Source organism: Diplotaxodon limnothrissa, linkage group LG13 (genome assembly GCF_057381915.1).
Source record: "Diplotaxodon limnothrissa isolate DT_005_m linkage group LG13, D_limnothrissa_male_GT1.1, whole genome shotgun sequence".
Taxonomy (NCBI): Eukaryota; Metazoa; Chordata; class Actinopteri; order Cichliformes; family Cichlidae; genus Diplotaxodon; species Diplotaxodon limnothrissa.
The window spans coordinates 17,244,241-17,261,255 of NC_140608.1; the positions used below are offsets into that span (position 1 = coordinate 17,244,241).

The 17,015-nt window shown below is 38.1% G+C and overlaps 1 protein-coding gene across 2 annotated transcripts in view; it reads left to right on the forward strand.

Annotated features, from left to right (window-relative positions):
* Window positions 1–17,015, forward strand: part of LOC146620121 (neurexin-1a-like) — a 281,418-nt gene that overhangs the window by 239,047 nt on the left and 25,356 nt on the right. For both annotated transcript variants that reach the window (XM_085368774.1, XM_085368773.1), the window contains 2 exons: window positions 5,063–5,152; window positions 6,570–6,889. In XM_085368774.1, coding sequence (XP_085224900.1) covers window positions 5,063–5,152; window positions 6,570–6,889 — 410 coding nt within the window. The remainder of the gene's footprint in view (window positions 1–5,062; window positions 5,153–6,569; window positions 6,890–17,015) is intronic.

The following is a 17,015-nucleotide window of genomic DNA, read 5'->3' on the forward strand; positions in this document are numbered from 1 at the left end:
CTCATAAACACAGTTTACATGACAGTAGAGGATGAATTTGGTAATTACTGCCCTGTGTAATAGGCATTTAGTAACTGAAAAAGAGTAATGTATTTTAGTAGTTTAACATTATAAGAGTGGAATAGTTTTGCTGGCACTTTCTTTTATAGTTTACTGGTTACTGATGATGTAATATACTGTGGACTCAATGTTGTGAGGGAATCTTTTGATCGATTGGGGAAAAAAAACAAAGCAATCTCTGTGTCAACACATTTGTGAGAGGAAATCTGTAGTAATCTAACTCAGCAACAACTCAACAACACTGGTATATTTGTGTAGAATGTATGCAGAATATAGAGTAGAATATACAGATATTGATGCTTCTGCCTGTGTTGTTGAACTTGATGACATTTTTAACTTGTTAAAGGCTTTGACAAAAGCTATAGATGAATAAAGGAGTGCGTAAATGACTGTTGAGAATGCAAACAGCAAAATTACTGTATGGACACGTGTAGTGGTTTTTTTTGTTGTTGTTGTTGTTGTTTTCTTATTTGTTTTTTTTCCCATGAGAGAAAAAACTGCAGCACTAAATGCAAAACATTTGTTAGATTTTGAGCACGCATAAAATGAGTGGGCAACCAGACAAACAGAAGACAAATTGAACCTGTCGCTCCTCTTTTGCATAATGTTTGGTGACCTTTTTAGCTATGACCAGTGCATTCATCCAAATGAAAGATGGTTTTTATGACTTGGACTCAACCCTCCCTGCTTGCCTCAGGTGGAAAAGAGAAACTAATGGCTTTTGACATGTTGTGGATAGGGCCGAATATACAGCAGGGTTAAATTCCCGCATCCCGTCTCAGTCTTCAAACGACAAACACCCGCAGACCAGCGGAAGCCTGATGATACATACTCGTACTCATGTCATGCAGATAAATTCAAAGAAGTTGGCGAAAACAACTTGTTGTTGTTGTTGTTGTTGTTGTAGTATACATCAGTGGTGATATTATACAGACAAAGGTTTGCTGCTATGCATTTTTCAACAATGTACATTACATTACATTACAACACATATTTGGTAGTAGAAAGTCATGCAGTACTGCAGAAAATGCAGAAAAGCATAAGAATGATACAAGACTGTCCTGTTATGCTAAGTGATGAGTTATAACTGCTGCAGGGAAAAGTGACCTATCTCATCCCCACCAATCATGCGTCAGTGACAATGCCAAGTCCAGCTACCTTATTAAGCTCGTTGCAGACTAATTACATCTAATCACAATTACTGCGCAGTTCCTCCCTGCACCCCCAGCACACAAAGCTATTATTCTCTCAGCTCGCCTGTAGTTTGATTAGTATCCATGTATGCCTCTAACGCACTCATAATAGCAGCCCTCAGACACTCTTAGGCCACTCACAGATCAACAATGATTATAATAAGAGTAGACAGCAAAGATAAAAATGATGGCTAGAGAGTGAGAAAGATAGAGAGGAGGAGTTTATAGGGGAGGGAGCGATCGTTCTTAAAGCAAGGAAATAATTGCTTCGCCAGAGCCTCTATTGCTGCCCTGGTAATCTCATTAAAAAGTCTCGTACTGCATACTTATGGGTCATTAAAAGTCTTTAGTACAATTATTAGAATCTAAAATGCAATATACACATGCAGACACACAACTAGGCGACTATTTGTTGTAGTTTAGCTCTCCTTCTTTTATCCTGTCTCTGCCTTCATTCTGCATCACACACAAAAGGCTCAGCAGCAACAAAAAGAAGGAAAAAAAAATCAACCCCTTCTCCTGAGCCTTGGCCATGGAAGTAATACCATCACAATGGTGCTGCCAGGCCTGCAGGGTACAGTGCAGTGTCCTATCGGAGCACCCAATGAACACACGCTGCACACAAAGATAATGGAGAAGTCCCTGGCCTTATTCTTTTACTGTTATCAGAGCGTGGTGCACTTACAGAGCTCACCGTCTCTCACTCCACTCTCCGAGCTCCGAGTTCGCTCTTTTCCTGTCCTTTTTACCTCTATCTGTCCACGTCTGCCTCCGTGTCGATCTCACCCCCTGTCCTCTTTTTCCCGCTTGTGGTGTGGAGTCTGATTTATGGGATACAAGGGAAGGATGGTTAGCTTTATCCATCAAAGCCCCGTCCTATCTGCTCTGGTTTTACCTTTGTTCTATCCGTGAGCTTATTGAGCCTATTGTGCAAGCTCTCAACACCGAGGATATTTAAAAAATAGCGCAGTTAGAGAAAAGGGAGGGCAGAATAATAAAAATAATAGTGCGATTTGTGTAGGTTCCTCCTTTTTTTTGTTCTTTTTTAATTCTCCCGGCTCCATGAACAGAGGAAGCATTTGCATATTTGTTCATTTAATGTGGTGAGTGTCCTAGGGCTTGTAATGAGATAAAGCTCCCACCTTATCTGACCACTTTATTAACAAAAAAAAAAAGAATACAAGCGAGCGAGGGTAAAGCAGGTCGGTTGGGATGGCTCAGCTGAATCACTGCTGTCTGGCAGAGGAGATAAGCCAGGCTGTCCCACACCAAACCAAATCACCACTCAGCAGCAGTCACAGGCGCCGCTCACAGGCAGGATGAATGGGCTCTGTTGCTGCATCAAAGCCCAGGGGATAGCATTGTTTAACACTTCGGTGTCCCACAGTGGGAATCAATACACGATCAGACCTTGATTATATGCACACTTAATTAACCTCAGTATAAGGATAGACTCAGTGTGCCATGGGGTACGTAGCCAAACAGATAAAGCGCAGCCGTCTTTGAAAATGGAGCATGTTTTTGCACAAAAGTAGAGGATTTTGGCACAGTGGCACGCTGTGTGTGAGGATAAGTGTGCATGAATATGTGTGCGTGCTTCTTGGGTATCTATGCGCCTGGAGCTGACACTCCTCTGTGCCTTTCTATTAGTTTCCTTGCATACGTCTTCAACAAACTGTCATCTGCGCTAAAACTCTGACACCAACATGTAAGCCTATACTAAAACTATTTTTTGAATAAAGCTTAGAATACATCAAAAACACGTCATACTGCAACCATCAAGTAACTTATATAGCATAGTCAGAAATGAGCATTAATCAATGAACATCATTTAAAAAAGGAAGGTATTAATGGGTGTTTCTCTTTTTCACTCTAAACTCAGATGTCCTCGCTGTCCTCGCAACAGCTGTAGGATAAATGTTCTCCAGGGCCCCGTTTGATGCTGACCTCTCCTCAGATGAGGTGTCAGAGTAGCAGGGAATGGTGAGGTGACATAACCAACACCCCATGACTAAGAAATGGAGATGACAGGAATTGACAAAGCCCTCAAATGTTCCATTGCAACAACAATGAAGAATTATTCATTAATTTATCACATTCAAAATGATAGGAAGCACAGCTGTGTCTGCGTTTGTGCATGCTTGACTCAACAAATGCGCTATTTACTCCTGCTTGAGTGACGTATGCTAAAAACTGCACTACACGACTTCTCGAGGAGCTCATTAAGTCCTCTTTTTTTAGTGAAACAAGTTGAGTAGTCACAGTTAAGTTTCACAAGAAATGACAAATTGAAGTTGACATGCATTTGCAAGTTTACAAGTTTAAAATACTTTTTAAGAAAAATGTAGAAAAAGTGCAGAAACTTGATGTATGTGCTCTACAAGAGAGTTTGTCCATTACAAACTTCATCTTCCTTCCTAAACCAGTCCTATCAAATGTTACCCATTACCTTCCTGTGTGGGTTTGCTGTAATCTGGACTGTATCTGTCCAATCAGCATAAAGGAAAAGTGTTGCTAAATCTTCTTCACAATGCTATGTGCTCCACCCAGGCACGGTCATCCGCAACCAAATTTCATTAGGGGTATAGATAAGATTCAAACTGGGTTTTTTTCTTGTTTAGCTGGTCTTCAACAGTAATTCAAGCTGATGTGATTAAAAAATATATTTTTATGTATGCTCTTACTTATAAGATCTTTTATTAGAAGAGGTGTGCGTCTTTTACAAGGTTACCTCCTTTTCTTAGCAGACCTCTCCTCTAAGAAGCTATTCTCCACCGAATCATTGTTAGCTACCGGATCTTTTATCTGCCAGAACTGAATTAATATAGTTGATGGAACAAACATTGTCAATCTGCCAGAAGAATGGGGCTGACTGAATTCAATCTCAGCAGACAATACCAGGGGAAAAGCACTCAGAGACAGTGCCACTTTGCTGAAAGTCTTCTGTTCTGGAGACGTTATTGGTGTTGACAAAAGGGTGATGCAGAGTTTGCCCTCATTAATGCCAAAGTGCCCCTCCAATACAGAGTGTCGTTTTTTTGTAGCTCTTCTTTCTCATTTATGTCACTTATTTGACTTTATGCTCTAAAAACACTTGACTGTCATTGAAACACATGTATGCGATGCTACACTCGGTCAAGCTTGTGACTTTTTCTTCTTTATGACTTGTAGCTTTTGTCAAAGCCATGTTCTTGAAGGTTTACAGTGTATGTATCTACTTTGTCTTCTGATTTCTCTCTGATTAGAAGCGTTAGAGAATTTACTGTTAGGTTTTATATGGCAAATAGTTTATTATTACTTGTCAATTAGTGTTTTTATAAATGGGGTGGGCATTTGTAATATGTGAAAGTTAAATGGTTCTCTCCTTTAAACCATAAACGGTTTATTTAATAATAAATTCAAATGATGTTCCTTTTTGAAGCTGTATAAATGTAACCAGTTTAAAAGTCAGATAAAAACAGAGGGAAATGATAAATGGGGATGGAAATATTGGGTAAAGATATTGTAATGGATGTATAAATTTGTGATTTTGGTTGGTTTTTAACATAGGTTTATTAACTTAGATGAAACATTTATATGCTAGTCCTCTTATTTTCAATTAATATAGGCCTAATTTGTTGGTTAAAATTAAAATAAAAAGAGTGAAGTTTGGTCAAATAATGTTTTAGTTAATACTGTTTTTTTAAACATACAAAACGTTTTTAAATATAAAAACCTTGTGCAGTTGTATAGCTCTAGCATTAAGTATGGATATTTAACCTTTGACCTTACAGATTGTAACCAATGAAATGTCTCTTTAAACTTTAAAGGCAACAATGATAACGAACGCCTGGCGATTGCTAGACAGCGAATCCCATACCGACTTGGTCGAGTAGTTGACGAATGGCTACTCGACAAAGGTAAAAAACCTGATTAAAATTTTAAATAAAATAATTTGATCATAACCAAGTTGTAGCATTATTTTGTAAATAATAAACCTTAAAAATAAATGTTCAGTAAAACTTTAAAATTAAAATGATTTGAACAGTTAAATTTAGTTTTTTTTATAATAATGTATTCATTTTATAGATGTAAGCTTTTTTTAATACGTGTTTATTGTCAACTTACGGTTAAAGGGACTGTAAATATGAATATAAATCCACTTACTGAAGTAATATCAGCATTTTTAAAATGTCTATAAATTCATGTCGCTTTTTGCTGTAAACATAAATTACAAATTAAAAGTTCTACATCAGTTGTTCATTCGTTGCTAAGTGTTATTTTGAAACACTTTTGAAACATGCATTTACAGTACAGCACATTACTTTAGTGTCATTTGATCTATTTTGATTAAACTGTTAGCAAAGATAAATAGTGTGCAATATCAATTGGCATCAGCATTTTGAGTCCCTTTAACATATATTGTAAATATATATACATATATATATATATGTATGCAGGACTTTAGATCAAGGAACTGTAACATAAAACAAGCTGAGTGCATGCTTTGTTTTTTTGTTTCGATTTTCTTTATTTTTTTTCTTGTAGTTAAATACCTAATTTCTATCTTCACTCAATGTGAAATTAGCGTTCTGCTTTTTTTTAATATTAATTCTTTTTTTTTCAGTTTTCCATTGAAATTGTGTCATAAAAAGTTCTGTTTTAAATTTCATTTCTTTCCAACCATTTTTATTTTTGTTTGTTTGTTTTAATTTGGTTGCTTTTGCTAAAAGGATGAACAATAACAGTGAAGTGTCTCTTGCCTCCTGTGAGAACCTTCCAGTCCACTTCTCACAGACTGCAGCCACACATGAAGCTTTCTTGTTTTTCTTCTTTTTTTCATGCTTTCGAGGTCCATAAATGCTAAAATTTGAAGAAAAAATTGAAAGATAACTTAGTTACATATATCTTTTTAGCTTTGTTATCCAATTTTGTTCAGTTTTATTTCCAGGCAATTTCCTGCAAACAAATGATCCATTTAGTCCTTTCAAGATTATGTTATCATATGTTTTATGTAGTTAAATCTATTGCATTCCCATAACAGTGCTACTTTTTCTTAATCTTTTTTTCCATGCCATTCCAGATTAGACTGACCTTTTAGCAAAGCTACATTGATTTTCTATATCCTGTGTTTATACTTTATGTTTTTCTTTTCATAGGCATCTCATCGTTTAACTACAATAAATTAACAGGGTTTGCTCTACAACCCGTAATTTATTGTTCTCATTAGCCACTGGGCAAAAAAATCAGTCTTTCTGTTCTTTTATCTTGCTTTGTAAAAGTGGCCGAGTCCACAGTTCAACATTCTTGTATATATGTAACATTGTTTTCCCGCAGGGCGACAGCTTACAATCTTCAACAGCCAAACCACTATACAGATTGGGGGCTGGGAGCGAGATCGCAGTCGATCCTTTCAGGGCCAGCTTTCAGGCCTCTACTATAATGGCTTGAAGGTCTTCAACATGGCCGCAGAGGGGGATCCCAATATAAGGATCCAAGGCAGTGTGCGGCTTGTGGGGGAGTCACCCTCCTCTATCACCCCACAGTCAAGTACCACAGCCAATCGCTCAGAGACATCCACATCCATCATGGAGATCACCACCACCACAGCGTCCAGCAGGAGAGTAAAGCTGACAACACCACGAGAGCCTCAGCAAGTAAGATCTCTTTTAAATAATTCTTTTTCAAGTCTCTTCTTTTCCATGTCTATACTCTGTTTGATCCTTATTGTAATGCTCTCAATGCAAAGTAATGCATAGAAAGTTAAGCGCATCCTGGATTAATATAGTACGTTTCATCGTGACAGCCACGTGAAGAATGCTCCATTTTATTCCGCCCGTCATGCGTTTTTTTTCTCCTTGAGGCCTCCGCACTAAAAACTGAGGGAAAATAAGCACATTGTTTCACAATTGGGAGCTGCAACACACTGTTGAGCATTGCTCCTGTTTGCAATCAGATATGGCCCCATGAGGTGTGTCTGTGTTACAGTGATAACCATCATCGAGGTCCTCCATCATCTTTATCGGTCCTGCATGAGTGGTGCAGCATCTGCTGGAGCATATTACTTCTCAGATGTCACAATGTGGGACTAAACAATGCAACGCGAAATATGTGTCCTATCCAATGGAGTGGTGATCAGACCATTCTTGCATAGTCTCTGCCAAAAACAGAAGACATTGCATTTTAAACGCCTCACAATACATCAGCAGCCATGAACTGGAAATGAAAAACACTTGAAAAATGAACTGTCATGCCTTTTAGAATACTTTTACCATTGTTTCACTCACTATCCACATCATCAAGTATGCACATCATATTTATGAATTTTAATTCACTCACATAGTTTTGTGTTTTCTTATGACCGCTGCATTCTTTGTGCATTAGCTTATACTTGAGTTAGAGTACAGATCTGTATACCCAAATAAAATAAACAAATTGGGATAATATTTACTATACCTTAGTTGTGTAGTACTCGTATTTTTTCTACAACCTTGCCAAGTATATTTTGTGAATGATTGGTGCGACTGTGTAATTATTTTATCAAAGGGCAATCCATTCACTCTTAATTTGAAATTTCAGTTGGCTAGCTGTGGCCCTTTTCATCTTGTGTTTTCCTAGCTGTAAGCTGAGCAGATTGATGTTGTGGGGATCCCCAAGAAGTCTTATCCTATTATTAGTATTATGCACAAGCTGCAAAACAAAACACGGACTAACATGAAAAAACCTAAGATGGACACAGTCTAGGATTGAATGATATACAGTTAAGAGACAGCTATTTGCTCTATTTATTGTCACAAATTATGTACTGTATATTTTCCTAATGTAAGCAAGAAAGTGTGAGTGTGCCTGTTTTGCAAAGCTCTCTGCCCCTAACTGGTGGATTCTGTCCCACGGGCCCAGTTTTGCTCATGTGTTATAGATGTTTTAAAAATGTAAATTGGGAATTTAAGTCTTCTCCTTTAAATTGGACTGAATTTAAAAGCCATGTCAGTGATTCTGGAAGACCTGCTTAATTGACAATACATGTTACTATATATTCTCATATAGGTCATTAAAAGGAAGAGTTGCAGTGGCTGTATTTCGTTTTCACAGCATAAACAAGACTGGAATGTTGGAAATGCTTTCATGTTTTGTTGGTACAAAACGAAACTAGAAGCAGCGTGACCCAGGGGACGGTTTCAAGTTGTATAAACAATCAAAAGCCAGCCTCACCTCACTAATTGGAGAAATGTGCTTAAACTGAGCCAAAGCTACTCTGTGATAGTTTTCAAAATTAATTGGGCATTTTACATTATATTAAACGCTCACAGCAAAAAAAGAAAAGGGGGGTTGGGTGGAACATGAACTGAATGCATGCAAAGTTAAAGTGATTGTCAAAATTTCAAATAATTTGAGGGTCAGATGTATTAAAAGCATGCATAGCTGCTGTAAGCTAAAACATCCCTTAGATCAGAGCTGTTACAAATATATTTTAAAATAATTTTTGGATTAGTCGTGTTGGGTACAGGGAGATCATAGCATCCCGAGGAGTGGTGGATTTAACTTCACTGAAAAATCTTCACACAAATGATTTGATTTTAATTCCTCTTTGTATAACTTGTCTGTCTTCACAGTTTCACTGAGACAACAGTTAATAGACACATGCCTCAGTCTATTTTAAAAGAAAACGTCTGAGTGCCTTCACAGTGTAACAGTGATGACTTTCATTGTTAAAAAGAAACCCATTTAATTAGTTTTCACATTAGGCCTATTGTTGTCTTCATCTAAAAATTAGTGTGAAAACGCCTTTAACCTTTAACGTTGATGCATCTGTGAAAGCAAAATTAAGCTCTTTACTGCGAAATATCAGCTATATTTAATCAAACAGCAAATTAAAATATCACGCTGTTCTGTAACGTTAGCAGACTACTAAACCCACTGCTCATTTTATGAAATGACAGACTCCTACAGATAACATGCACCTTACCTTCGACTTAGCGCAGTAAAGATTATACATTACCTCTTGTCACCTAACTCTCTCTGACCTGAGACCGGCATAATAGTTTGTGCAAGGGTCCGCAGTTGCTGACAAATAATACAATCATAAATATTGATCCGCGTGGAATGGCTTTCTCTCGGACTCAGCATGGTTCCTGAACCGCTGCAATAGCATGTAATGCAGGTGAAATATCAGACAATAGACTATAATTATATCCCAGCTCCATGCGGTGATATAAATTGCCACCAAGGAACCAAGAGATTGGCAGAAAGGAATAGCCTTGATAGGATGGATGCCCCTTTTTTCCTTGGCCTTTTCATCTGGAGTTTAAAAAGGTGATTTAAAGGACCATGACAAATTAGAAGTATAGCAAATTACAAAGAGAGGCATTATGTGCAAGGCATCTGGAAACATAGATAACTGACATTATGCTATTTTGTTAATGGGATTCTGCTTTACTGTTTTTATCAATAACAATTAACCTTGTGGAAAGTAGATGTATAGTTATTATTGTTGAGCAGTGTCCAGATCATCTTATTGTTATTGTTTTAAAAGTATACAGTATGTATGGCTGCAAGGCTTAAGGTTGATTAGTGGTGATGCATATTCATATTTAGAGACAGGCATTGTATCATCGTGTTATGCTGCAAGCTCACCTATAAGGTGGTAAAGAAGGACTGGAAGTAAGAAAATAGTCAAGTCAACTAAAGAGCGGTTCAGCGATGTAGGTGGAGAGATGAATGAGGCATGCAAAAATGTGTGCATTGGGAGATGTCAACGCGTTCGGTTTGATTCAATGTGACAGCCTTCCTATGGCGAGCTCCTGCGGTACGACATTACTGTCTCAGGACACTACAGTAAAAAGAGATGGTGCATTCACTGTCCTTTCTGTTGAATAGTCAGCATTTATTCATTGTCCAGCTGTTCCATCTCCCCTCTGATGTCGAATGCAATTCACCGAATGCTTTTATATCCTAAGAGCCTCACATTACTGGGACACATACATTTTTAGTATGGCAGGTCCCAGTGGATATAAAATGGCTAACGCAGGCAGTGGCAGTATCAGGCTATAACCACTGAACCTCGGTGAAAAAGGTGCTCTGGAAAATGCCGGCCAGACTGTCAAAAGGAGCAGTTGGATCCAAAATATTAAGAAAAACATATCTGAGACCTTTTATACACATGCCTAGCGATGCGAAGTGATGACTCAAACCACAAAAAAAGTGTAGTTAGATTTGTAAGTGGCTGCAACCTACAGCACTAAATTTCTTAGGAAAGTAGCAGCAATAGCCTTCATAATGTAACTTAGGATGGTGCAATCCATCCAGTCTTTTATTATTTGACTGGATTATTAATAAATGGCTACAGCTTAATGATGTGAATTAAACTAATTAATGGTCAAAACTATTTATTAACTTTTTTTTTCCTAAAAGAAAGAAAACAGTGTATTTTGACTTTCTCCAAGAGAGCTCAACAGGGTTAGGGTTATCACTATAATGTCTTGTCACTATAAAGGGCAGGGATAGCTCAGTAGGTAAAGTGGTCGCCCCATGATCGGAAGGTCGGCGGTTCGAATCCACTTAACGGCTACCCTGAGGTACCCCTGAGCAAGGTACCGTCCCTACACACTGCTCCCCGGGCGCCTGCTTAGTGGGCTGCCCACTGCTTCACTGAGTGAATGGGTCAAATGCAGAGAAAAAACAAGTAATTTCCCCATGGGGATCAATAAAGTATCCATTATTATTATTATTAATGTCTTATGCTTACCTCATATGGTCGTTCATACTCAATACCTACCTAATAAACAGAATGTCTGTATTCGGCCATGCAGCCCTGCTGTGCACATGTTGTGAAAATTCAAGCACAGTGAAACCTTTCAGTGACATCGGCTCTGCAGACTTAGGGTGTGTCTTCTTGCCTCGGCCTGGTTACTTCCTAGGGGGAAGATCCTGCTAGTGGTCATTATAATAATGATTTTAAAGGGTCTGTCTTCTCAGGTGCCCTATCAAAAATGCTTGACTGGGGTTATATGGTGATTGAATGCCGAAGGCCTTGACTTATGGGTAACATTACATTATAGTCATTCTTCTCAAGTCACTGGGTGTCCACACTTGCTTTATTAACACGGCTATTATCGTCTTAGAGCACACTGGCATAATCAGGAAAGAAGTTCACCATGGGAAAAAAGCTAATGAGTCAGAATTGTTATTTTAATTGTGATACAAATTTTACATCTGCCTAAAACATAATTGGATTAATACAAATTTTAGGGCCACTCCAGTACAAAAGAACCAGATATGATCTTGTTTTTATTTTGATCATACGATCAATCTGACGAGCTTCCCCGACCAAGATATTAAACGCTTGGGTGTCAGATTGTGGCTTGTGAGGGGAAGGGAGCTGATTGTAAGCACTGGACTGTCGTGTTTTGATAAAGTGTCTGCTCCCTGCAGTGGTGCCTGGTAACATCCAATTAAACAGTAATGAACTTGTGTAAGCTTTCGCAAACAACGGCACAGCTTTCACTTGTCAGATTTGAACTATTTTAAATCCATCTTCATATTTGTCCCACTCAGTCCCCTAACCCTTTCCACCAATTACTGAACAGAGCTGAACTTTGTGTAAATTGAAAAAAAGAGACATTGTGTGTGTGTGTGTGCACGTATGTTTTTATATGTACTGATGTCCTTTTGACTCCAAGCTGCCCACACACAGAGGTCTAAAGGTAAAACTAGCAGCCAGTGGTCAGGCACTGCTCAGTGTTTGTAAATTAGATCTTTTCAGTATCATCTCCTCCTTAATAAAAACATTTAAATATGTCTGATGGCAGTTTGGGATATAACAGCATCTTAAATAAGAAATAATTATTCGTACTTAGTTAATGCTTCATTCAAACCACTGAGTACTGAATGCTATTTACCTACCAGCTCCAAAAAGAAAAGAATAGAAAAAAGAACAAAGGGGGGAAACAAAAAGATAAATACTGCTATCTACCAGAGCCATTGAGTGCTTGTGACAGTGATGGATCCTCACCTGCACCGCTCTGTATTATCAACCCTGGCCAGTGCATATGTATATAAATCTCTGAAGCTTTCCTAGTGTGGGGCTGCCATCCACCATCCACCAATGTTGTCCTCCAGCAACATCCTCCAGAGTTGGTAATGGCTGCAGGGGAGACACAAGGACACAATCTTCCAGCAGAAATATGTACAGTTCAAAGCCATGTTACACATATGTGACCTTCAGTTTGGTATAAAGAACCTCTAGTTTCTTTCTATTGGTTTTACATATGGTGGTTCAATTTTCTGAAGCTTGTTTTTTCCTTTCGCATACATTAGAAAATGGAGAAAACGTAAAAGGTTCATAATAATATAAGTAGGACACACTGTCTGGCATCCATGATTATAAGAACTAATTTTGTGTCAGGCCATACGGGAGATGTTAAGCTTTTCCCCTAAAGAAATGAAAACTTTTACCTAATGATGGCGCTAAAAGAAAACTCACAGGATTGCTCAAGTCATTTAAATTTCTGCTCTAGGGACCTTTAATATCAGATATGGGAAAACCTTACAGAAACATAGCAGTAATTTTGGATGTCATATGACATTTCACGCTTGCTATGTTTCTTTCATAACCTTTTTGCATTGTACAATTTCAGTTTTATAGCTTGTTGCTGGTGAAAAATCAAGAAATGCAGATTATAGCCTGTTCCTAGGGAGAATGAATGGCCAGTATGTCACATCATTGCCACCAAATAGCCAATTGCCCCCACTATTTCTGAATTAACCCTGGGTGAGGTGGGTGTAATGGCCATTCAGAGGAAGCGAGGAACATTCAAAACACATTGTGTGGGCCATTTCATTTGCACTCACAGCACATGGTTCAGTTCCAGCTGAACTGGCTTATAGTGGCTCTGTTTATCTTGGTCCCTGAGACAAGGGGCCAAAACCTGACCTCGCTATAATTCTCAGGGATAATCGAAGATTTGACATGCTGCACTGCTACACCTTTAGTGCGGTGTTTGGCTACCTTCTTGCCTCCCTTGCTGACTCTCACAGAACACACTATAATTACCTTAGTGTCACAAAAATCTTGCGGTGAAAAATCTTCTGTAACTTACTACTCAATGACTGCTCAGTCTGCACCTTCTTTTATTTAATTAACATCCTTGCACTATGTGTCTTTATTGTGTTTTATACTACCTCACCGCGTGGTTTATATTGGTAGGAATAATTGTTTTACAAATTGAGGCTAGAATAAGTCTTTAAAGCCAAGATTTAAGACTAATCACGCATGTGTCCCTATTCAGACAGACGTCTGGAGTTTGATTGAGATTGTGCTTCTTTAATTATCCTGCAAATGATGCTAAATCTTGTTCTTCTGTCTTCATTTAGTTTGAGATACATGATAACTGCCTTCACATTTTTTATATAAATTCGAATAAGTCTTTATAAATCTTAATATGGGTATCATTCTGAATCAATTGTCTGAAATTTGTCATCAGTAGTTCAATTGCACAGTTTCATGTTACAGCTCCCATCCCAGTTTAAGATCATAAATGTCCAGTTAACGGCGATGAAAGAGTATTTCACTGTGTCGCCTTTTTTTTTCTCAGTGCACTAATGAAGCTGATGTGGCTCCAGTATTAAAATTAAACTTTTTTAGGTCACTTACCACTCCTTTTTTTTGGTCTTTTATAACAAAGAATAAACAACAAGAGCCATAACAAGCGGTCACTTGGAGCTTCCCATAAACAGAAACAGTTGCTGTTCTTATGATGGAGAAGACGGAGGTGGAACATCATGTCTGAGCATTTCTTAAGAGAAGAATTGCAGCTGTGTAGAATTTGATTACTGCTCACTGTTCAGTGGAAAACATGACTTGTATTACACTGAAACAGACTTCATTGCACTATGAAAACACTATATACTGCTATAATGTTACTGTTGCTGTTTCATTTCTTTCCATAACAAATTCAAACTATTCTGGCATATAGTAAATCCATTTTACTTATATAGCACACTTAAAACCAACGTGCTATACAATACAAGCAAACAATAAATAGTAAAAATAAATAAAGTTTTCCTAATATTCTCTCCACATAGAGTTTCAAAGATCAGCAGTTTCTGAAAGCTTGACAAAAAAGCTTTGTCTTCAGCTTAGACCTGAAGACAGTCACAGTTGATGCTTGTCTCAGGTCATTTGGGAGATTATTCCAGAGTCTCAGAATAACGACAGCGCAAGTACAAAATGGTTTTGTACAGATTGGGAAGCAGACATTAAGGATCTATCCAAAATTGTGTATGGATGCACTTATTTACCACATTTGCAGGTGCAAGTCCATTCATGACTTTAAATACAATCAGTGCCACTTTATATTAGATTCGCTAATGCACGGGGAGCTAGTGTAAGGCTGCTAATACTAGAGTAATGTAATTTCACTTTTACATTTTACATAGCATGAATAACTTGTATGTAACTATAACGTGAATATATTTGTATAAATATAACTTAATATAACATGTTTAAACTGAGTTTGGTATGTCCTCTTAAGCAGTGCTAAAGTTAAGGTTTAGTAACACACTCAACAAGTGGGAATAGAATAATAGAAAAAAAGCAGAGCCTGTAAAAACAGAGCCTTTACTTAGAGATTATTACATTTGTATAGTCAAAGTAGGTAATCGGTCCATTTACCTGTTATGAAATCAGCCTTTTTGCTTTTTATCCTGGCCGTCTTCTCTAAAAGGGATGAGGTCATCAGTTGTCTCTCGCAAGTTACGGAGCAGCACACGCTGACAACAGCATAGTAAGTTTGCTTTTGATTGACAGGTTTTCACAGTGCAACTACTGTAAAATTAATGTCACTGCTGTCAAACATGGGATATTATTTATTTTTTAAGCTACATTTCTTTAAGCACTAATAAATTCATACAACAGATACTTAAAAATCCGTGCAGCTTTTTCTTCAAACAGATGTAGGGATGCTACACATGTGGATCCACTGCCAATGGATCGTATACATATATAAATATAAATAAAGCATTATCATTACAGTATCAGATAGATATTACGCATGACTTTTTCACAAAAATTCAGCTCATTGAAGTTTTAAATCTTTATGAAAAGTAATTACATCTTCACACAATATACCTAATCAGAGCCTGTTTCTCTCTTTTATTGATATTTCGAGACTGGGTAGAAACAAATGGGAAGTTACTGATTTGTAAAATAATTAAATTTTTTTCTATCTAGTTTCCTTTTCATATTTGTATCGGGAATTGTTTGTCACTTTCTTAACCAAGTGGAACTGTTTCCTTCAACTCATCTAGAGGCAGATCTCATTGTAAAATGAAAACCAGCCAACCCTTTTCCCCCCTTAAATTTTGCATTTGTGCACTTTTCAATTAGAAAAACAGACACATGCATAGAGAACTGAGAGGTTACTAAGGAAACAGAGGATGTTCTCCATTAATAAACGAGAGTGATTATTCAGCAACAGTGCAGCCATGTTGGATGAGTCTTATTTCATTCCAGATATTAAACCAAACTGTCTCATGGACCTACAAACATACTGCAGTGTTTAGTGTGAGTGTCAGCGCCCTGTAAGGTTGTGTTCAATTATTCAGAGAAAGAAAACATCCTCGGGATAAGATTTCCCCTGCAATGCAGATATATGGGATTGACCGTCATGCTACCGAGATACTATAAGCTTGAGGATAAAGTAATAGGTATCAAAGATCTTACTTCACTGACAGGTCCGCTATTGATTTTTCTAAGTTTATTATCTTTTCTATATCTTATTAAAAATCCTGCTACCACCACCTGCTATGGAATAAAAGGAAAAGCACTAGTGGATAATACAACTCCAATGATTTCACGAGAGCAGAATTAGGTTGAACACGTGATGTGGAGATGGACAGCTCTCCTCTGCAGCACTTGTTTGTGTTCCTGACCTCCCCCACCTTCTCCCTAAAGTCAGTTGCCTGTTGTTTTTTGGTGGTCCTGGAGTGCGCTGCCCCAGACCCCATCATGGTTTTGTGCCCACCCAGTGCTGACAGATGGCACAGAAGGTAACGCCGTGGACCTGCAGTGGCCCGAGCCCTGTGACGTTCACTCCCAGCAACAGACCATATCCATCATCTCACGCTCACCAGGGGCTATTATAGAAACTGCCCTTCAACATTGTGTTGTAGAGTCCATGTGACTCACTGATCCAGTCCACCTTATCGGGGGTACATGCCAGCTTGTCGACACGTGTTGGCTTGATTTGATGAATGCTTGTGTTATTCGAGAGCTGACAGCAGAGACAGGCTCGACTGCACCAGGAAGACGATCGTCACATTAGCCAGCTGAGACAGGACGTCGCGTCTTCCTTTGATGATTTATTTGGAATTAGTTTTTTTTTCTAAAGTTGTTTCAGCCAAGTTTATCATCGTGCCGTTATTAAAGGACTGAAAAAAAGAAAGCATGTTTACTTTTGCAGGTTTCACACTAACTGCCAGCAGTGCTGAGAAATACAGATTGTTCCACTAAGACAGTTTGGATGACAAGAATGAAACCTACGCAGTGTGAATGTCGTCTCTGTTGTTTGTTAAAGGCTGGCTCTTGTGACAGCTTTACAGCTTGTTTTATAGACCACATTGTTGTCTCTTAGGACCTTTGCTTTTATGATTTGTATACAGAATATAGTCCTAGGCAAACTGTTGTACACAAGAGACAAATTTGTCCTACAGTGTGTTGCCTCCACCTGCAAGATTCGGAGATCAGCTAGTTTACATTAACATTCATGAACACGAGCTCTGTGC